This window comes from Poecile atricapillus, chromosome Z (assembly GCF_030490865.1).
Source record: "Poecile atricapillus isolate bPoeAtr1 chromosome Z, bPoeAtr1.hap1, whole genome shotgun sequence".
Lineage (NCBI taxonomy): Eukaryota > Metazoa > Chordata > Aves > Passeriformes > Paridae > Poecile > Poecile atricapillus.
The window spans coordinates 118245415-118267029 of record NC_081289.1 but is presented as its reverse complement, the minus strand read 5'-3'; the positions used below and the strand labels follow the sequence as shown (position 1 = coordinate 118267029).

The window sequence follows — 21615 nt, the reverse complement described above, 5'->3', positions numbered from 1 at the left end:
GGGTTCCTGAGTTAGAGGTGATTTTTGTCTTCTTCTTCTATAAACGCCTCATTGCTTTGGGACCCATGTTTCCACAAGTCCTATGAAGATGAATTCCACATCCTAATGATGTGTTGTGTAGGGACATAATTGAATTTTGTTTGTTTTCACCTACACTCTAATAATTTCATTTGATGCCGTATACTTGTCTTACGGGAGTGAGAGAGAAAGAGAATAATACCCTATTTCTCAGAGCAATCCTGACTTTATCGATCTGATCTTTACTCCACTTTAAATGTCCATCGCTTTTGTGTGTTTTAGGCACAGTATTAGTACATGGAAGGTACTTGTTCCACCAGGAAGCATACAAATAATTCAAGATGTTTCTGGTTCTGAGGCATTTTTCAGACTAAGATGTGTTTTTCTGTATAAATTAAATTAAATATTAATTTAATATACAAGGGAACATTGCTAGTGCATTTTTCACCTCAGGAGATGGAACGCACATTTTGATGCCATGTAGATTATTAACAATTCCACCTTTTTAGTGCCTAAAATGTATACTTTTGCAAGTTATTTGCTAGTAATGGCTCATTTACAACCCACTAGTTACTTCTGAACCTACCAAGGTTATTTTACATAGGCTTGAGTAGTACTTCCACATGTTAACTGGCAAATAGAAAAATTAATAGAATAGTACTATTATAACATATGAGTTTCCAATGCTGTTGATTTCCTTACTTGTCACACTGATCCTACTAATATCTTTACTTGTCTCTTTCTCTACTGTATAATTTTTTTTGCACATGGAAAACTTTTTTAGCACTGGAATTCAGCAGCTGTAGAAGTATTGTGAAATACTGTGAATATATCCACCTCAATGTCTCTGCATGGAAAGAGAAACTTGTTCTGCCACAGACCCTTTGTTGTGCTCTGTAGTTGAAAAGAAAAACAGGGAAGCGTGGCCTTCCACTGTCCACACTGTAGTTGCATATCAATTTTCAAACTTCGTTATGTTGCAAGAGTTTGTTGTTCCTCTGCCAAGTGGCAGCAGGTTTTTAAGGCCTGTATGTCACATTTTTGTCTGGATAAAAATCGGTAGTGCTGGAGTATCATATTCTGTTAAGTGACTTGTTTAGTACAAGTTTGTACTTCAGCCCTTTAACAAGGAGAAGCTAGCAGAAGACAGGCCTTTCCATTTTCCAAGTTTGGGCCAGAATACTGAAGACACTGGGCTAGGTGCATTACTGGCTGAAGACATGACTGTTAGAATGACAGAAGGTACAATGCAGACTCTGCTGCTGCACCCTACAGTCTATGATTATGAAGGGAACCAGCTGTGTAGCAGACCTCAGGGGCCTGAGAGGTTATCCTTCCAACATTTTGTAAGGCCATGCCATAGCGGTGGAATTACTGCTCTAACAGACAAGTGACATGACTTGCAGTTTTGCATGTCCTGTACAAAGTCCTTTCTCATGAAAATTACTCAAGGCATCTTCAAATATATGTGGGTAAAATTATGTTTCTTGTTTTACAAGACTATTTTATTTTAATTGAAAAATTACCCAAATCTGCACTGGGAAGAAAACAGCACTGCATGAGCTAGAGTACCGTGTTTTTACTAAAAGGATTTTATAAACAACTGAATGGTTTATCTGACAACATTTTTGTTCCATAGGGATCGATTCAGAACAATGGTGAATGTCTTGGGAGACGCCTTTGGTACAGGAGTAGTGGAGAAGCTCTCAAAAAAGGAGCTGGAGCAGATGGATGTCACCTCTGAGGTCAACATAGTCAATCCTTTTGCCTTGGAAACAGGAATACTTGATAATGATGAAACACAGGCCAAGAAATCTTACATCAATGGAGGCTTTGCAATAGATAAATCTGACACCATATCCTTCACACAGACATCCCAGTTCTAAAGCCAGTAGCTTTCAGATCAAACAGGAGCACTAGGGGACATGGCCATATGCAATATCTCAAAAAGCTTAAAGAAAATTGAGAATTAATTACATCTCACATTTGATTTACCACACAGACTCTGATTCTCCTTACCAGTTTTTCCCCTTCTCATTATCTCCCTCAACAGTTTGAACTCACCATTGTTAGTCCTTACTGATAGGTTGAAGAAAAAGACAATTGTAAAATACTTTTTTTTTTACTTTTTTTTTTTTTACTTTTTTTTTTTTTTTTTTTTTTAGAATATATACTATTCCTGAGGCTGTGAAATGCCTCTCTGGAATCAGCATGCTCATAAATGGATTATTAGCTGTGACAGCCAAATGTGTTTTACTCAGGAGTAGCACAGAATTTCACACATTACCACATCACAAAGCACCTGTATGAAATTCTTGCCTTCTAAACAGGTTGCATGGTACTTCACAACTCCTGTAACTTGGTCATTTGCCAAAATGCTAATTTCTGCAGCTGAGGGGATACTACTTGCATGATTCAGGATAAAACAGACCAGAAGGGCCTTGTAATAAGTGCATTTTACTGTGAATAGGGTTTAGTTTTTCTTCAATTGTGAAATAATTAGTCACTGAAAGATGTCCAGTATTTATGTAGCTAACTTTCCCCTTACCTGTCAAGTGAATGCCAGCTGCCTTTCATGGCCTTCAGACATGAAATAAATTGCTCTGAGCTTGCTCTTCTGGCATTTGAAGAGCTTTTGTAAAATGATACTTTATCTATTTAGGTCAACTTTGATGGCCTCCTTGTACATTTCCATCAGAAACAGAAATAAGTCGATTTTCTGTTTTCCACCTTTGATTTAAACACAATATTAGTCAGCCCAAAAGTAAGCAGAGGTCATGAAGATAAAAGTGCAGAGTGCAAATTTTAAATGTTTCTTCCTTGCAATAAAAGCAGGTATATATATATATATACATATATCAAGAATATAGGAATGGGACCTTTCTCATAGAAAGAAGCCACTCTCACTAAACTTCTTACACAGACTGGTTGTTTTTTTGGCTCCTTGGTTTAGTTTGTCAGTTGAACATGCAAGTTTATAGCTGCAACACCACTACAGTGCCAACCTGTCAGCTAAACTATATCTTATGAACCATTTCTGGACCTAGAAAATCATGTCCTCAGGTGGCTTGCTGTAAGATAAGAAGCACCAAGAACTTCCTCATTAAAAATCTCCATTTTCTATTACATTTTATACAAGATTTCCATGGTGCAAAAATCACTCTCTCAAGGGAGGAGTTGCTGTAACAATTTTCTGTTCTGTCTTGCACATTGAAGTAGTTAGCCATTTTATATATAAATTAAACTGAAATTCGTATACAGTTATTTCTTTGTGAATCAGCTTGTGGCAAGCATAAAATCACATTCATATGCTAACAAAAAAACCCTCCGAGTACCTGCAGTGCTATATACTCGATTCAGTCCTACACTTTTGTATTTAAACAGACCAGAAGTGTGCCAAAGAGAACTGATGAAGAAAAAAATATTTACTGTAGATTTTGATAAATTGCACCTTAAATTAATGAGACATAAGACTGTATTAAAATTTAACATCATAAACTATATGAAAACATTAATCTAAGTATTGGTAAATTTATACAATATAAAGAAAATGTACAGATTGAGTAAATCAATCTTTTACCTTTGCAGAAACAGTATGAGACAGTCTTTATTTGTGCAGCTTTGCTTATGGGAGGAAAAAGCCTACCAGTTTCCATGACTAGCCTATAATCTATGCCTTGTCTTTAACTTGCTTTTTAAGTCACCCTTTTATGATCACCTTATTATGTAGTCACCCTGTTAATGATGTATGGTGAACGGTGTTCCTAATGTGTTATAAATAAAAAAATAATTTCTCTCATCACTCTTGTTTTAGCCTACTATCACCTCCTTAAGAGTTTCTTTTAGCTATAGCAAGAAAACCAGACTCCGTTGAATTCAGGATTTACGTTATTGTCTGTAGTGATTTAGCTGTAGTTTTGGCAAGAATTATGCTCTTCCTCCAATAAAATTGATTTTTAAGAGCAGAGTGCTGAGATTGCAAGAAACCCCTCTAACTACAAATTATCTGGATTCAGAGTATGCTATTATTGAACACACACTTTGCAGGGTATTGTTTACCTCTAACATTTCTCTGGATCAGATGCAACTGAGCAGGTGTTGATGGTATTGTTTTGCCATCTACTCACAACCAAGAGTCCAAACCATATGCTGAAGATCCTCTTAAGTCAAAGGATGCTTTTCTTGACACAGTATTGCAAGTATGCACCTTGTATGTATGTGGAAACACCCTGCTTGACCAATGTCACCTCTTTTCCATAATCTCCCGGTCTGGAAGATTTGGAAAGTGGTGGTGAATCCCTGTTAGAAAGGCATGTGCAGATTCTGGCCCTTTCCACCATGTTTTATGTTCTCGTAGGGCTGGATTGGACTCTGCAGTTTGAATAGTGTTTGTGACTTTAATTTAATTTAACCTGGAGGACCAGGTTACCCATACACTCATCCCTGCTGAAATACTCAGGGACTTTTAGTTGACTCTTTATCTGAACAAAGAGAGCACTTGCACATAAACATACACAGGTCTGTCAACAGGCACAGGTCAGCTATATCAGCTCCACAAGATCTAAAATTGCATAAAAGGCATAATGACACATGCAAGTCACTTGTTCTTTAACATTTCCTGATATGAACAGAAACTGAGTAGTGATGCATAAGCAGGGAGGAGGCAGCCAGTGGACTCACATGCTGGGACGCCATGGGATCTGTGCCCTCATCCTGCCACCACTACACAAATCCCTTCTTCACCACTTGCCCCTCACTGGGTCAAAGTCCTCAGGGTGCCTGCTGACCCATGGGACCTGTTCCAGACCCATGGGGACCCTTAGCCCCAGCTGAGGGTGCTGCTCCGGTGGAGATGGGCACTTCCTGGGGACAAGGACCTCTGGGCACTGGTATAGGATCCTGTGAGGTCAGGAACCTTCATACTCTCAGGAGACATACCATTGAAAGTCATGGATGGGTGACATCCCCGCACTGAGGCGGTCTGTTCCCAGCTCCATGGCCATGACTCCCCCCAAAGGCACCTGCTGTATTAAGGTCAGGGCCAGGGTGTTAGAGTCACTCACAGGTTTCTCACCAGAGGAGAGGCGATTTATTTAAAATTTGAGCTGTAAATCCTGATTACATCAAAGCAGATCTTAAACGCAGCTGCCTTCCCATCGCATGTCACCAGTGGCACAGGGACTAGTGGGAGCTCTGGGACTGAATGTATTGGAAGCACTAGGGTAAGGGAGCTGGGCTGGCTATGCATAGTAGGGCATGCTTGCTGGCAGCCTGGGAGGGCATTCTCATTGCATTTTGTCAGTGGGCACTGGTAGCACTAAGATGAGCTATACTGGGAGTCCTAGTGTAGGAGTACTGGCAGCACTAGGATGAACGTACTGTGACCACTGGGCCATGCTGGGATGGGAGGCACAGGGGGCAATAGGAGCAGTGTGCTTAGGGGAGTGGTTCAGGGCCTGGATGTGCTAAGGCAGGCATTTTGGGGGGAGTATTTGGGGTCAATGGTGAATGTTTGGTGGGCCATGGACTGGTTTTGGGAACTATTTTGGGGGTTTATGGGTCATGGGGCAAAGGCTGCCCCACAGAGTGGCTGACCCCCTCTATATCTGAGCAGTGGAGGTGAAGGAGATTTGGGAGTTCAAGGTGCTACTGGAGTGGGAGTCCCCTCAGGATGACAGCAACTCCAAGGGCACCCACTATACCATGCAGAAGGTGATTGGGAAGCCCCCATCCACTGCGCCCCAACTGCCTCCTCTCAGAACCCCCCAGTGATAACTGGGTCCTCTCCTGGTTATGAGGAAACAGCCTGGATGCCAGTGTTCCACTTCTAGCCTTGGGAGGAACCCCAGACACATAGGTCTCCTCCTGGCTGTGGGGGCCCACCCAGACATCTGCATCCCCATCATGGTCCTGGGGGAAGAGGGGCTGCATCTGGGTCCCCTCCAGAGGCCTTCTGGGTATCTGTGTCCCCTCAGGGAGGGCACACTAAAATCTGGATCTCTCTGGGGACCTGCCCAGATATATGTCCCCTCCTGGTTGTGGTGGGCACCCTGGGGGTTTTGTGTTTTAGGGTGCCACCTGTCCTCTGTCTCTGAGAGCCCAAAGGGGGAGCAGGTGTGGATAACACCAGCTCTCTTTGCTGCCCCCACATCCAGCTGCCTGCGTCTTTCCAGGATTTTAAGACTGTGCAGGGGGTCCCTAACTCAGGACATACATCCATGTGTGTGGGTGCCCAGGCCTGCCACCGAAGCCACTCGAGTTCCAGCATGACCCCTGCTCAGCCCCATGGCTCAAAGCACCATGGCAGCTGTATCACTGCCCTCAACGGTGCTGTACCGGGGCAGCCCAAGGGAGGCGACACTTGAGAGGACAGAGGGGGTTGGGGTACCCCAAATGCTGTCCTCCCCCAGTGCAGCATGGAAAATGTGGATGAAGATCAAGGCGAGCAAGGGAATTTTGGGGTTCCTAACCACGCGTTCCCCCAATCCAAGGTGGGTGGCTGAGGTACATGGGGTAGGACCCCTTCAGCCAGGGATCCCTGGCCCACCACAGCAGCAAATATGGGGCTCGAAGTGTAAAAAGTCCCTTCCAAACTGGTCCCTTCCACGATTCCGCGACAACCGGCTGCCAGGGCCAGGTGTTACCGGGCAACCAGAGCCACCACAAACACAGGCACGTGCGGCCGGGGCTCAGAAAGGCAGAGGAAGAGGAGGAAGGAGGCTGCTGGCTGCCCACATTCCTAGCTGCAGCTTCCTCCCGAGCACGAAGGCTCCCATCCCCCAGGACAGCCGCTGTGTTTTCGGGCAGGGCAGCAGCCATGGCTTCGGTCAGCCTCTTACAGCTGCTGGATGACGCTATCGGGACGCCCGAGGTCAATGTCAACTTAGAGGCGCTCCGCAAATTGCTGAAGGTCATATTGGGACACCTGAGCCTGCTGGGCCTGCAGGACGTGATCCCCCAGGAGGGGGCCCAGGAGGCCGCGCCCGTCCCGGGGCACAGCCCCGGCGCACAGGAGGGCACAGGGCGGCCGTCCCAGCAGCCGCCCGGGAGCGGCCCTCCTGGCACCTCCGCGGCTGCCGACATGGGACAGATGGAGAAGACTGAAGCCGAAGTGAGTAGCATCTCCAAGGCAGAGGCTTTTCCCACCCCCCAGGACGCCCCTTCCTCTGGGGTCTATGCCCTTATACCAAGGTTTGGTTGAAGCCCAAGCTCAGAGCAGCATGTTGACTTTCATAGTGGGAAAGGGAGGGAGATTTGGAGAGAAAATCTGGGGCTGAAACACTTCTCTGGATGCTTCCCATGTTGGGTCTTTTCCTGCTGACCCAGAGTGTGCCATTGGCTCCCCAGGACAGGGGTGGGAGTCTCTGGGGAGCTGCTTGCCTGGGGCTCACCCCCACCACCTGTCTCTCCCAGGAGCCCCACACGGAGACCACTAAGTCCAACATGGAAGAGGAGATCCAGAGGATCAAGGAGGCACTTGACCAGGTGAGCTGCCACCATCAGCATGTTACAGGTCTGAGACAGCAGCCAGTGACTTCTGTGCACCAGAGGTTCAGCTGCATCCGGCCATGCCAGATGAATGGAGAGTGCCACCCACAGTGCCCAGCCATCTGGCTGTGCCCCACAGATGTGGTGCAGCAAAGATCCTGCAGGTCCCCAGGGAGCCTGCCCTGAGGTGCATTTCCCCCCACCCCCCTCTCCTAGACCACAGATCTCTGCAAGGATCTCCATAAGGAGATCAATGAGATGAAGGCCACACAGTCCCACATGGGAGAAAGCATCCGGATGATCCAGGAGGCACTTGGCCAGGTGAGCTGTTGCCTTTGAGAAGGAACTGGGCCCTTCCTGCCCCTCAAGACCTTGCCCTGCTGTCCCTGCCCTGTTACCATGGGTGTCACCCAGTGTGAAGGGCACTCAGAGGGAAGAGTGGGAAGGGTGTCCCGTGAGGGAAGCATGGGAACTCGGCCTTGCCCACTCGGAGTCCCCTACCTCTGCCTGAAGATCAGTCTGGTAGTAGAGGTCACTCCCTGCCTCAGCCAAAGAGATACTGAGGCACTTTGTACTAAACAGCCCTGAAAAAAGGGAACATGGGTGCCAGGCAGGAAAGAAGATAAAGATTTACCAGTGTTTGGCAGCCACAGCCCATCCAGGGTCTCTGGCTTGGGCCCAAGCTCAGTTGTGGATGCTCCCAGGTCCTGACTGCAGTCCCTCTTCTCATCCCACTCCAGGGTGCTGCCAGCCTCCTCCACGACCAGCCTGCTCCTGCCAAGCCCCACACTTCGGACATGAGCAAGCTGGGTACCCAGAGCACCACCCCTGGGATGCAGACAGGGATCCCCAGTGCCCAAAGTGGCACCACTGGGACACAGCCGTGTTCCCAAGCAGGTTATCCAGCTATGGAGAGCATCACTAGAGACCTGTCTGAGCTCCAGCACCAGATGTCCTCCCTGCAGCACCTGGCTGAAGACCTGCAGGATGAGAAGGAGAAGGTGAGCCCATAGCAATCCCATAGTAAGGATGCCAGGAGGAGTTGGCAAGGAGGAGGCAGGCAAAGGAAATCATGGGGTCCATGCCCTGACTCTCCCACTTCCACTCCCCCCAGATCAGACAGCTGGAGGCTGCTTTTGGAAAGCTGGGTGTGACTGCAGCCAAGTGCGAAGTGGATGGCACCAGCCAGATCCCAGTACAGCTGGAGTAAGAGGATGGGGAGAGGATTTTGTATCCTACGGGGTTGCAGGGGAGCTGGGAGGTATGGGGGTTGGAAATCCAGGAGCACTGGATTTGGGGAGCAAAGCTCACTTCCGGAGTGGCCTTTTGGAGGCTCAGCCTGCCTGTACCCTCATCTTGTTGGCTAGGTCTGCACTGCAGGAGATTAAGCAGGAGCAGAAGGAGCTGAGAGAGGAGCAGAAGATTGCCAAGGCCACACTGAAGCAGCTGGTCACAGTTGACCAGCTTCAGGAGCGGGTGAGGTTTGGAAGCAGGACTCCAGCTGTTGTCCTGAATGGCAGGCTGCTCCTTATGGGGTTTCTGGCCACATTCCCTGCCTAATCAGGGCCATCTGGTCACCAGGTTCTTCTGGCTGCATCTATTCTATCTCAAAATCAATTCCTTCCTCCCTTTCTGCAGCTGAAACAGCTGAGGGCCATGATGGGGAGTGCGGGGAAGCAGCTGGGAGAGTCACAGGCAGTGTGCCCTGAACACAGCGCAGAGACCAAGCTTGTGAGGAAGCTCCTACACCGCTGTGAAAGGCTTCAGGAGCAGGTGGACTCCATGGTGCCACAGCAGGTGCTGAGGTCACTGCCACAGAATACCCAGGTGGGCAGCTGGCAACATGGGGGGCTTGGGACACTGTGTCAGGACCTTCTGTCTGGTTGTGCTCACTGTAATGTACAGAAACCCCTTGCTAGCCCTGGTTTGGTTTGGATGGGTTGGCAGTATGGCAGGAAATTAAAGCCTTGGTACAAATATCCGGCTAGCACTGAGGGCTCGTGGCTGATGGCCAAGTAACCCAGATCTGAGGGCAGCCAGATGCCCCTTGCATGACACCATCTTGTCATCTCTCCCTTGAGCAGGATGACGAACTGCTAAAGAGCATCCAGGCCACCGTTGTGCGGGTGGAAGGGGACTGTGAGCAGCTCAGCTATGTCACAGGGAGCCTCCGGGATGACCATCGCCAGCATCAGAAAGATATTGAGGTTGGTGGCTGAACCCCCACAGGGTCAGAGTATCCGCCATGCACACTGGGGCTGGAGACTACCAGAGGTAGTACCAGAGGTCTGATCCCCTGCCCACCTGCTCATAGCCCTCTGTTGGTTCAAAGGCCCTTCCTCAAAGAGCGGGGAGCAGTGGCTGGCTTGAGCACAGCTCTGACCCTGCTGTGGTGTCATGAGATGCTTTCTGTATTGGAAGGCTCTGTTCCAGTCCCTGGAGGGTCTCGAGAAGAAAGCAGACAAGGAGGACCTGATGCTGCTGGTATGGTCTTGAGAGGTCCATCTTCAGGCCAAGGAATCTTGGGGATCTTGGGCAGGGTGACAAATGCCCTTTGCCCTTTGGGTGCTTAGTGAAAAAACTGGCCTGGATGTGGAAGGGGGAGGGTGTGAGTACTTCAAGACTGGCTGCAGATCCCTTGCCAGATCCATCTGTCTCTCTCTTTAAATCCCTTTGACCCCATTGGGGTGATGGGGTTAGCAGGCCACACAGCCCTGACAAGAGCACGATGGCCCTGCAGGAACATTTCTACCCTGTCCCCAACACGTGCTGGCCCTGCCTCTTGTACGTCTGCTTTGTCCCCACCGCTCTCCTGCCTTTTGTCCTGCTAGAAAGTGGACAAAGCTGCCCTGGGCAGCAAAGTCAGCTGCGCCCATTTTGATGCAAGCATGGAGCATCTGGAGGAGAGGATGCGAGAGCTGCTGAGACGGGTTTTAAGCCAGGAGCAGCGCTGGCAGGAGGCCCAGCAGCAGTTCAGTGATGCCCTGGACTCCAAGGTGAGGTGTGCCTTATCCTCACAGTATGAAACTTGCTCCTTGTGAGCTTTGCAGCCTGAGGCAGCATCCCTCTGAGGTTTCCCCCTCTGCTGGCTTTTCTCTGGGGATTACCATGTTCCATTCTGGAGCAGGTGATTGAGGGTGTGCATCTGTCCACAGCTGGATCGCCTGGAGCTGGGACCTTTCCAGAAGCAGCTGGAGGAAAACTGGGCAAGGATCATCAAGGATCTCAAGGACGAGTTGTCAGTAGAGATTGACGACGCTGCTGGAATTAAGCAGTGAGTGCAATGGGATGCTATTGCCTTTGGCAACAGCGCTGTCCTCATTCCTTCCTGGATGGTACCCTGGCATTGGAGCAACGTAGCCAACAAACTGCAGGGATGCTGACAAAGCAGCTACACCTTCCTCACCCATCAGTACTAGGTTCCCCACACTAAAGGAGGCACAAGAATGGGCAGCCATCCAGAACTGGGGTGTGGGTGCAGAGGTTCAAGGATGGAAGACATAGGGTCATTCCCCTGGCAACTGGGCTGCAACACATGGTTCCACAGGCCTCATGACCTGTCCTCCTTAGCAAGGCACAGGGGAGTTGTGAGCACAGACAAGGCAATGACACTAGGGGAAGGATTGTTTTGTATGTGTGGGTGCCTGCACTTTTCCCCTCAAATCCCTGACTGCTCTGAGCAGCCATGGGCCACAGCCACAATTCAGCAGTGCCAGTGCTGCCAAGGCAAGCTCGTCTCCTCGTCCTCTTGGATGGGAGGAAAACCAGGCTCAACATGCCACAGTTCCCTCTGCAAACATTGAGGATCCTTGCAGCAGCGACATGCCTGACATCTGCTGCTGCCTGCGAGCTGCTGGCTGTGTGCACTAGAGCCTTGTCAGGAGCTCACCCAGTCCTTTCTCCCTTAGGCAGCTGCTGGTCCCGTACAAATGCCTGTCCTGCGACCGGCAGCTCAACGTGCAGGTGCCTGGCCCGTGAGTACCACCTGGCACCGGTATATCAGGGGGCTGTGTGGGTGGGGTGGGGTGAGGGGATGGGTGCTATTGCTGCCCTGCTGTCTCAGGCACAGGGGTCAGAGTGTTTGTCTGGAGGGTCTGACTCTGCTGAGTCCCCTCTGAAGCCATGTCTTTCAGATGTGGAGTGGGAATCCCTCCAGGAACACCTCCCTGAGGGCAGCAAGCAGAGGGATGCTGTGGGTTTTGGTGTTCTGCCCCAAGCTGGGGTGGCTTGTTTGTTCCTTGTCACCCACCCACAGCTCCTGCCCCCCACCAGGCACATTGACACATTGCCACTCTGCCCATCGATGCCCAGCAGCCACACTGTACGCCCCTCTACCATCACCGCAGAGGAGCAAGCACAACAGCATGGTCACAGGTAGGGGAGATGGGGACCCATCACTGGCTTCTGGGATGCTGGATATTCCTGCCTTGGCAAAGGAGATCTCTTCTCTGAATGTGGACAGAGTGGGTCAGGGGGCCTGGGTAGGGCAGGGGAGCAGAGGAGGCCAGCTGTACTTCCCCAGGTCCCTAGGCTTTTAAAGCCCCTGCTGCACTGCTCCATCAAGCCCTGGTCTCAGCAGCACTGAAGTCACACGTTGTCAGCTGTATCTGGTCTCAGCCAGACCTTAGGATTGGTTGGGATTCAGCAGAGTGGGACAGGCATGGGTTTCCTGCAGCAGTTGTAGGGAAGTCAGCAGGGACATGTGTCAGTAGGGAGCACCCTCTGCCCCACTCCCTGGCACAGCAGGATGAAGCCCAGGCCACTACGGTTCTGGACAATGAGCATCTCCATGCCCCATCCCTCAGGAAGCTGGTCAGTAGCAAGTTCCACAAGTCACAGAGCTGCAGGGGTCATGACACATCCAGTGCACCAGTCAGGGATGTTCTACACCTCTCCAAAAAGGTAGGGATCGTCAAGGGAAGAACATCAGGGGGGAACGAGGCTGGGAGAGAGATGCTGAGCATCTGGAGGGAACCGTGCCTCGGTTTCCTCAATGAGACATGGGTGAAGAGGGCTGCTTGGGGATGCTGAATTTGGCCCCACATTGCAGCCAGCCATTCTCTCCTTCCTAGCCTGGCCTGACTGAGCTGCTGGGCACAGATGACCGCGTGGATTTGGGCCAGCAGCACAGGCCTGAGGTGGCAAAGAGGGCCAAGGATTAGCTGGGTACGGTCTGTCAGGACACCCGTGGTGGGGGGAGGGAGCACCAGCTGTTTGCTGGTGATGGGTGAGCAGGGCTCTGCCTGCACACCTGGGCAGGTGCAGGGGAGGTCTGGGGTCTGGGATCTAGGGCAGGTGAGGAGGGGTGGAAGCAGGATAGAGCGGGGTGACTGGTGGATGGGACAACTGGTCCTTGGGTGTGTTCAAGAGGGAGTGCAGCGTGGAGATGGCCAAGGCCAGTGTAGGAAAACAGCCCATATATTGGAGGGAAGGGGCCAGTACCCGGTCTCTGAGAGTTTCTGGCCATGCAGTTGCCAGGAGTTTCAGGGTGCTTATCTCTGTCCTTCACCCCCAGGCCCCACCACCTTAGCAGAGCACCAGCCAGCCTCAGACTTCAACCACTGATCCCGGGCACCGCAGCATTTGCTGCAAATCCAGTCCCCCTGGATAGAACCAGTAGCCAGGCAGCTGGCTGGGACTGGATGCTCAGAGCCCAGGAAGAAAAGACTGGGACAGCTGCCCAAAGGGATTTCTTTTCAAGTTAATAAAAAAATTAACCTGCTGTGTTTGGGATATTTCAAGCAAGACTGATTTCAAAACTAACCCCCTGCTTCAGAGATGCCACCCTAGAGCTGGACAAGTGCCACAGGGAAGGGTGAAGTTTTGGTGGGGAGAGGTACAGGAGAGCTTGGGGTGAGCCCCCAGACTGGTCATGTGGGTAGGCAGGGGCATCCCAGAGCCAGGTGAAGGGGGCAGGGTTGCCCCTAACCCATGGGCTGTGGAGGTGCAAGAGGTGTAGTCCCTGGGTAGTCCCCACCCATGCTGCTGGCACCCCTGAACTGAACTGCTCTTTGGCAAGGCTGCAGCAGCACCATGCAGCTTGGGGGAGCTTGAGGTGAGCCAGAGCAGCATTGCTCTCTCTCCCACATCAGGCTCAGGGCAGGGTTTAATATCATTTAAAAGCATCATCATCAGGCCCTGGGAACATAGCAAACCTGTGGGAGCCTTGCCGGGGGTGCTCAGCTCCCTTTGGAATGTGCAGCAGTGATGCCACTGTCACTGCTGTCCTCACCTTCCATCCACCACTGTCCCTGGTGTCCATTAGGTGACAGTGGTGTCCTATAGGTACCCCTAAGTGACAGTGACCATGCAGCAAGTGCAGTTCCAACACCACCTGTCTCTCCAAAGGTTGAGGCCCTCATGGTATCCACTGACATCACCCTCACCTGCTTCACATTCCCCAGCCCTGTAGGGAGGCCCCAACCTCACCCTGGGGTGCTGGTCCCAGGTGGGACCCTCCAGGGAGATAGGGACTGCCAGAGGTGGGGACATTAAAGGTGACTGATCTGTGGGGACAGGGATGTTAAGGGCATTGGGGATTTTAGAAGGTTGGGGACAACCATAGGGGTTTGGAGACAGCTTGTGGGGACAGGGACCTCTGGGGCTGTTTTCAGAGTCTGGGAAATACCAGGTGTCAGGGTACATGCAGGGCAGGGGTGGGTATTTGTGTGCACAGGATCCTGATGGTCCCACCAAGCCCATGGTGCTCAGCACCCAGCAGGCTCAGCTATGGACACCCACAGGGGACAGGGGCCATTGCCTCTCTCCTCACAGCCCTGCATGCTAATGACCACCCTGCCTAGTGAGCACTGGGTGATGGTGGATGGATGAGGGGTCTTCAGGAATCAAAAGGTGCCCTGCAGGGCATCTTTTCCCAAGTGGTGCTAGTCAGGTGTCCCTGGGCTTTGATCCAGGCAGTCACCACTGCAGGTACCATCCACCCCAGCACACCATCAGGATGGCATGCTGGGGGCCATGAAGAGGGGTGCTGGGGAGCTGAAGGTGCTGGAGAAGGTGGAGAAGGTGTTGGAGACATCTCACCCTGGCTGCAGGGGGTCAGGATGTTGAGGGGTGAAGATAGCTTGGGACTTGAAGTGCCTGAGAGCCCATGGCTGGATGTCTGGTGCCAGGTGCTGGGGCTGGGTCCAAGACCATCTGGCAGGTCCAGACCTGCTTTTGGAGGACAGTGGATATTTACTCCAGAACTCCAGACTCCTCATCACTGATGGGGCATTTGCAGGCAGCAGCATTTCTAGCACCATTCTGGTTCTCTGTCTGGCTCCTCCTGTATCAGATGCAGCTGGTTTTGCAGCAGTGTTGTTATTCCCCAAATTCATTTAAACCCGTTGACTCCAGAACTCCTCAGTAAACTTCATTAACAACATTTACTGAATTTTTATCAACCAAAATGTTAGTCATCAAAACCTCTTCAAAATTTAACAGTTCTCCTTTCCATGGATGAGCCCTGAGGAGCCAGGGGCTCTGCATGCAATGACATCTCCTCCTCATGTAGTGCTGGCTACAGGGCACCTCTAGGAGGGAGGACAGACTTGCTGGAACTCATCCACTAGCTCTGTGTGAAGGCTAGTGCAGCATCTGTAAGCATGGGAACGTGGGGGCAGGCTCCCTGGCCTTTGCTGGCAAGATCATAGATCCCTAAGAGGGTTGCATTGGTGGATGTGAGGCTGGCTGGAGACCTGTGGGCAGAGAGCTACAGAGGTGGGAGGCTACAGTGGAAGCTGAAGAGGAGATGTGGGAGCAGGATAAGATCTGGTCCTGTGACCCCCATGGGATCCATGATTTACCTGCTGGATGAGGAGTGAGCTGGAACACCTCCTTGTGTCCTGTGAGCCAGAGTGCTCCTTGCTGACATCCCAGGACACTGCATTTACAGCTTTAATCAGGTCTTTACAGTGGGCTTGGACCTGCTTTAAACTGTCAGTGTCCTCCTGCTTCTTGGCACCATTATTTTATGACCAGTCACATAAATAACTGCTGGTCAAACAAAAGTGCAAGTATAAAGAAGCTCATTCTTCCCCTGGGCTGACTGTTGAGGATAGAGACACGAGAGTGATGAACCCTGGCCCTGACCCAGCAAACGTGCAGGGGGAGCTGAGGGTCATGGAACTGGGGATGGGCACACCTCAAGATGGGTATGTCATCCACCCCTGACCTGCAACACTGCATGTCATCTGCATGCCTTAGAGGTCCCTGACCTCTCTGGGTCCCCAGCCAGCCCCAGAGGTCCCTTTCCCCCTAAGTCCTCAACCCCCCATCCTAGATGTCTTTGTTTTCATAGAGCAATTTCTCTCTGAAAACCCTCACCTCTGGCTGTCCCCATTCCCTGGAGGGTCCCACCTGGGGCAGCACTGCAGTGTGGCTCAAAAACACCTTGTTTGATACACCAGTGCCAGCTTACGAGTGACACAGTAAATTGGTAAACTTAACCAGTTTATTTAAAGACAAAGTTCAGTTCATCGGTTTTTTTGGAGTTTATTGAGTTTTCGTGCAGAGGATTCAGGCGAGCAGCAAAGTGCAGCTGGCTCACCATAGCTCCAGGGGGGAATTCCCCCATGTGGGAAATTCTGGTCTAAAGCATGGGTCTATACAGAGTTATTCTATTTCACAGGATAAAAGGCAAAAACTAAAAATTACACAAAATTCAGATATCTTTTGCTCAACTCAGCAATCACTCTATTCATGCCGCTGAGGCCCTGTACTGCACAGCTGAAGCACTACTGCACTGTAGTGCTTCATTCTATGTTAAAAAAGGCCCTTTGAGGTTAAATAAACCCTCAAATGCAGATTTTTGGAGAGGATTTTGGGCAATGAAGGTCTTGGCAGGAGAAACATCCAGCTTGGCTTCGTTTTTGGGGAGAAAACGCCTCTTCTCAGAGCAGGAGAAATTATAAAATAGAAAAAAATTAAATGAAACTGTGAAATTTTATCCCAATAAACTGGGTAAGAAGAGATGAACAGGCCCCTGGAGGGGGCAACTGGACAAACCGATGGCACCTGAAAAACTTTAGGCCCCCCCCCCCCCTTCCCCCCAGTTGGGATATGGGTTAATTCTGGTAGGATTTAGGGATATTTTTGGAGCTGTTTCTTCCCCACATCCACTGCTAGTGCTGAAAACAACAAATCTTATTCTCACCAGAAGTGGATAGCCTTCTCTAAAAAAAAGGTGTTGGTAGTTCATCAGCACTTTCTCCTCAGGGCAGCAGTGCAGAGGCCACCATTTCTTTAATAAGTTCCTCCCTAATCTGGGGATTTCTTCCCTCTGGGCACTGTTTTCAGATGGAAAATCCCCATTTCCCACTGTGCTAGCTGCTCCCGTGGGGAGAAGGCCCAAAATGGAGCAAACGTACCCAAAACCAGAGGATTAAAAACACACACCCCACCCTGGTTTGTACTGCAGCTGTATTTTCTCTCTTCTGGATGTAACACGCTGCTGATTTTAAAAAGTACCTTTTAAGCTCCATCTTTATAAGCACCCACCAACACCAACAAATTATTAACCTGCACTGTTGTAAACCCATCCCCAAAATCCACCTCTTTTCACTTGCAATGGACCTCAGTGAGGAACAGGAGAGGTTTAATACCCCCACCATCATGGAGGGTTTACAGTCCTGACTCAGGCTTGCCCCTTCATGCCTGCTGCTCTTCCCTTGGATGCACAGTTCCCACTCAGTTTGATCCTGAGGTGTTAGTGGAAGAGGAACAGCATGGGGGGAGAAACAGGAGGCAATGGCTAAAACTACCGCCTGGGAATGCTCATCCTCAAGCCACAAACCCCCACAAAATGCACCCTGGGCTCCAACTTTGTGAAAAAATCTTTGACTATTGTGGAAAAAACACTCTTTCAGCTACTCCACACAGCCTCTTTCATGGGGTGGTATGAGGTGTGCCTGTCACTCAAGAGCGTTTTGAGGTCCACAGGTAGGGGGGCTGCATCTGTTGGCTCTGCTCAAGGAGTGGGAGCTGTGCATCCTCCACACCCAAACATCTGCTCTCCCAGCTGCTGATAGGATGCTGTTAAGCTGCCCTTGAGCAGAAAGAGGTTGATTTACTCCCCACCCCAAATGCTGGAGAGCCAGCTGTGGGGCTACTGAGTTACACAAAAAGGCAGGCTTTTTGGATGTTTATTTTTTGTATGGACTTTCAAATTAAATATTCATAAAGTTTTTCAGACGAAAAGTGGATGGAGTGTTGGAAGCTCATGTGTTTGAGCAGGATGCTGCAAAAAAGTGTTTTCTTTACACGTCACTGGGCCTTGTCTTTTAAGGAAAGACCAACCTCATCATGAGCCAAACAAGGAAACAATTAATTGCACAACTGAGCAGGGCTCTAATGTGGGTTTAGCTGCGCCCCTGTTTTGTCAGGGCTCTTGTTTAAAATTAGGGTCCCAAAGATAAAAGTTGCTGCCTTTCCTGGTAGTTTCTCCTCTTCCTCAGACCAATGTGAAGAGTGCATGTGGATGGGGAGGAAAGTCTGGCAGCAAAGGAGTGACTGGGACTGCAAGAGGCAGAGACCTGCCTACTCCTGCCTGTGCTTGCTGATAAGAGCACTTTATTACATGGTCAAACCCTAATAACAATTTTCTGCTGCTTCCAGATACTGGTTCACTTGGGTTTTTTTTTCCCATCTATTCACTTGTAGGCAGTGAAATGGGGGATGAAATCCTGTCTGTGGCCTCTCTCCCTGCTTACATCCTGGCAGTGAATACAAAACCCCAAAAAGACCCCAATCTGAGTGAACCGGGGAGACATGAAATGTGGTTTTAGCCCACTTCCCCTAAATTCTCTACAAATCCTAAGCAGAAAAGTTTCCACTTGCAAAACTTTATTATGAGACATCTAACAGCAGTAGCAAAGCCCATTTTCTTCCTCAAGGTGAGTTTTTAAAAATCGTTTAGGGACATTCTCCTTGTTTTTCTTGTCCATGTTTCCACTGACAAACAGATGAGGAACTAAAAATACCTCTGTTCTCCCATTGTGAAGCAAAAGAATGAAATTTGATTGTTAAATTAGATGTTGTAAAGAAAATGAAATGGGGCTGAACGGGGAGTGGGGCTGTTTGCTGTTGAGTGGAGTGTTTGTTGGCGTGGTAGAAGTGTCTGCACTTGGGAGGTTCATGGTGGATTTTTGGGGGACTCAGATACAGCGGGTGAGCATAGCTGGCCCCTTACCCAGCCAGGGCAGTGGCCAGAGTCATTCACCTGCAAAAGTGGCTGGGGAAAAAATTTCAGTCTAGCTATCGGCATCACGGAAAGCCACCTGCCCACCGGCATAGTCCAGAGCCACCTTGATGCATCAGAGAGTGCAGCTGTGGGGCAGAGATGTGGGGCTGCGTCAGGTGAGAGTTTGCAGCTGCCCCAACCACTGCCCCACGGCCTAAACCCCACGTTCGGGGCTGAGACCAAAGCAGCCCTTACAGGACACAAATTCCTGAGCCACTCCCAGTGCCCATTCGGGACCAGGACAAACCTTCACAGCCCAGCAATGCCCCCCACAAAGCCCTGCCAACCCAAAACACAGTGGAGAGATTCAAAATGCTCCATTCCTAAGGGCAGAGGAGCTTGGGGTGATTCCCAGCAGCCTGCAGTCCAGCCATCCGATGACACCAGGATCTGGAGGTGAGCTGCAGCTGGATCCAAGGTCATGTTTGCTGGCAGGGAGAGGGATCTTCATGAGGCTCTATTCATTGGAAGATCACCTCCAAAAATTGCACTAGAGCATCAGCTCCAGGCACTGAACCCATATGGGTGTTCAGTAAGTCCCTGAAGCCGGCCTTACCTCTCCAGTATTGGGATACAAAGTAGACAGGGTCGACTGAGAGACGTTGTAAAAGGTGTTTCATTGCAAAATCAGTCTCATGGAAGGGTGAGACAGTAAGGCTGTTACATCAAACGTCATCATCATCATCATAAGCTGTATTAATTATAGCTACGATGCCTTTTATGAATTTCTTAGCCAATCAACAATTTTTACAAAGCTCACTAGCATCTTCATAAATCAATCATTAATTGCTTTGTCTTACACAATTCTACCACAATGTGTCTTTTTTCATCCAGTCATAAAGCACTACAGAAACTTACATTACTACATCTTTCATTTCTACTTTATAACAAGTTCTATTGCTAAACTTTAAAATTTTCTACTGTCTTAGTTAACGTATTTATTCCCTTCCATGAGGCATATTTCTGCCTGCTTAAAACATAGCTCTGCTTAAACTACAAACTTCTATCCTTACTTCATGTCTGTTTCACATTATTGTGCTAAAGCGCCAAGCCTTCTCCAAGGTCTCAGGTCAAACATTGTATCCATGTCTATTTCTGAGCCTGTATGCACAAGGCCTTGAGAGATTTCTGTGCCTGCATTTCCCACACTCCGGGATGCCTCTGAGTCTTCTTCCAGAGAGCACTCCAGCATGTCTGGAAATAGAAGATGACCCCAGAGATTTTTACCTCTGGATCTGGCCCTGGCCCTTCCCCACATCCACCCAAACCCTGTTGCATGGAGAAGGCAAGACCACCTGAGGTGAGAGACACAACCCCCTTCATCTGGGGCATCACCATCCTCCACACATAATTACTGTCCTAATTTGGATGCTAATTAACCATCAACAGCATTCTGCACCTCCCACCTTCAGTTTTCTATCCCTTAAGGCTAATCAGGAATAAATCCTCTATTTTCTTTAAATTAAATGAGCATTTGTGATGCTTTCACTTTCCAGCTAAATCTGCCAACCCTGGGGTTCTGTACCCTCCCAGAACCACCCCAGTTTCCTGTTTCTGCTTAACAAATTCCCCTTTTTTGCCAATTTTTACCCTCCAAGCACCTTTGAATTGTGTCACTGCCTCTGTCAGCATGTTCATTTTTCAAGTGAAGTCCTCAAGCTCTGTTTCCAGTTCTGACATCAACAGAACAGTAATGGCTGCACCTTCCTCCTTGTGCACCTCAAGGGGAGCAAACTGGGGTGTTTAATTCCAAAAAATGCCCAAATTTCCTTTCCCCATTCCTAGAAAACCACTGAGACACCTCTACTTCCCTAGGCGAGGCTCCCACTCCTGCAAGGTATGATGGAAGATTCCCCCACCATCACCAAGTTTTGGGTTAACCTTCAACCCCATCCAGCTCCAAAGCAAAAATCCAAGAGGAAAAGAACACAAGGTGAGAAGAAGATTGGAAAAATGGAGCCAAAACTGGTGTTCCTGGTGATGCTTTTTGGCTCCAATACCTGCTCAAGGTGGTTTGGGAATCCTGGAGAGAAGGGGAGAAAGGTGTTTAGGGCTGCTTTCCTGTGAATAAAAGCCAATAGGAGGGAAAAATATTCTGGGGAAAAGTTTTTGCTCGTCCCCAGCAGGTCACCGTCTAGTTGCTGGCACTTGGCTTGGAGTTCTGCACGGCTTTGCCGGATCCATGACATCTCAGCAGCTTCATCACATTGTTGTTCCTCCAACCTCCATCCCAGGCGATGGAACCAGGAAAGGAACAGTGATTCCTGGTCACTCAGCACCAGGCAGAGCCCTTTCAGCATCGCCTGCAGCTTCTGCTTCTCAGCACTAACTCGAGTCTGGGGGATGAAGGAGAAGGAGAAGGATGCTGGAGGGGGAATGAAGCAGTTTGGCCCTATGGTGCACCCAGATGGCAGCACCACCCACCAGCATCTCCAGTCTTGTGTCCTTTGCTGCCTCAGTCAGCCCAGCACGTCTCTTGTCCTCTTCTTGCAGGGTTTTTAGAGAAATTTCAAACTGCTTCTGCAGAGGAAAGGCATTCATACTCCTGGAGAAGGGAAGGAGATGGGGGCTGGGACCCCTAAAGCATCAGGGATATAGCCATATATATGGCCCCATACTCACCCTCTGCAGCTGCACTGAAGCAGATATGTACATGCAAATCCATATTTTAGTGAACTTCAGCTATGCTGCACGCATACTCTCACCTTATCTGTACATTTATGTAAACATACAGTAATAAGTGGACACTGGGATATCCAGGCTGGGATAGCCCATCTCTCCAAGGTGTCCTGTAAAAAAGTTGCCACCAGACCTCCCACCACCCTTCAGTTTCCATCCCCTTTCCCCTACTCCTGCACCCCCAGCCAGGT

General features: G+C 49.7%; 2 protein-coding genes across 2 annotated transcripts in view; both read left to right on the top strand.

The window, feature by feature from the left end:
• Positions 1-2013, top strand: part of SLC1A1 (solute carrier family 1 member 1) — a 50972-nt gene extending 48959 nt beyond the window's left edge. Inside the window, exon 12 of the mRNA XM_058827967.1 lies at positions 1658-2013. Within this exon, the coding sequence (XP_058683950.1) occupies positions 1658-1904 (247 nt within the window). The 3' untranslated portion in view covers positions 1905-2013. The remainder of the gene's footprint in view (positions 1-1657) is intronic.
• Positions 2014-6835: 4822 nt separating this feature from the next.
• LOC131572642 (glutamine-rich protein 2-like) lies at positions 6836-19939 on the top strand. The gene is made up of 16 exons (XM_058825892.1): positions 6836-7129; positions 7432-7503; positions 7723-7827; positions 8247-8507; positions 8621-8712; positions 8874-8982; positions 9145-9333; positions 9591-9713; positions 9928-9990; positions 10338-10502; positions 10662-10780; positions 11415-11480; positions 11779-11880; positions 12312-12408; positions 12579-12672; positions 14950-19939. The coding sequence occupies exons 1-15, from the start codon at positions 6836-6838 to the stop codon at positions 12666-12668; spliced, it is 1947 nt and encodes a 648-aa protein (XP_058681875.1). The 3' UTR covers positions 12669-12672; positions 14950-19939.
• The last annotated feature ends 1676 nt before the right edge of the window (positions 19940-21615 follow it).

Coding starts and splice junctions, on each gene's coding strand:
- LOC131572642 (XM_058825892.1), top strand. CDS start 6,836: ATGGCTTCGGTCAGCCTCTTACAGCTGCTGGATGACGCTATCGGGACG. Junction 11,481..11,778: donor AACGTGCAGGTGCCTGGCCC/GTGAGTACCACC, acceptor GCCCCCCACCAG/GCACATTGACACATTGCCAC. Junction 12,409..12,578: donor TTCTACACCTCTCCAAAAAG/GTAGGGATCGTC, acceptor TCTCCTTCCTAG/CCTGGCCTGACTGAGCTGCT.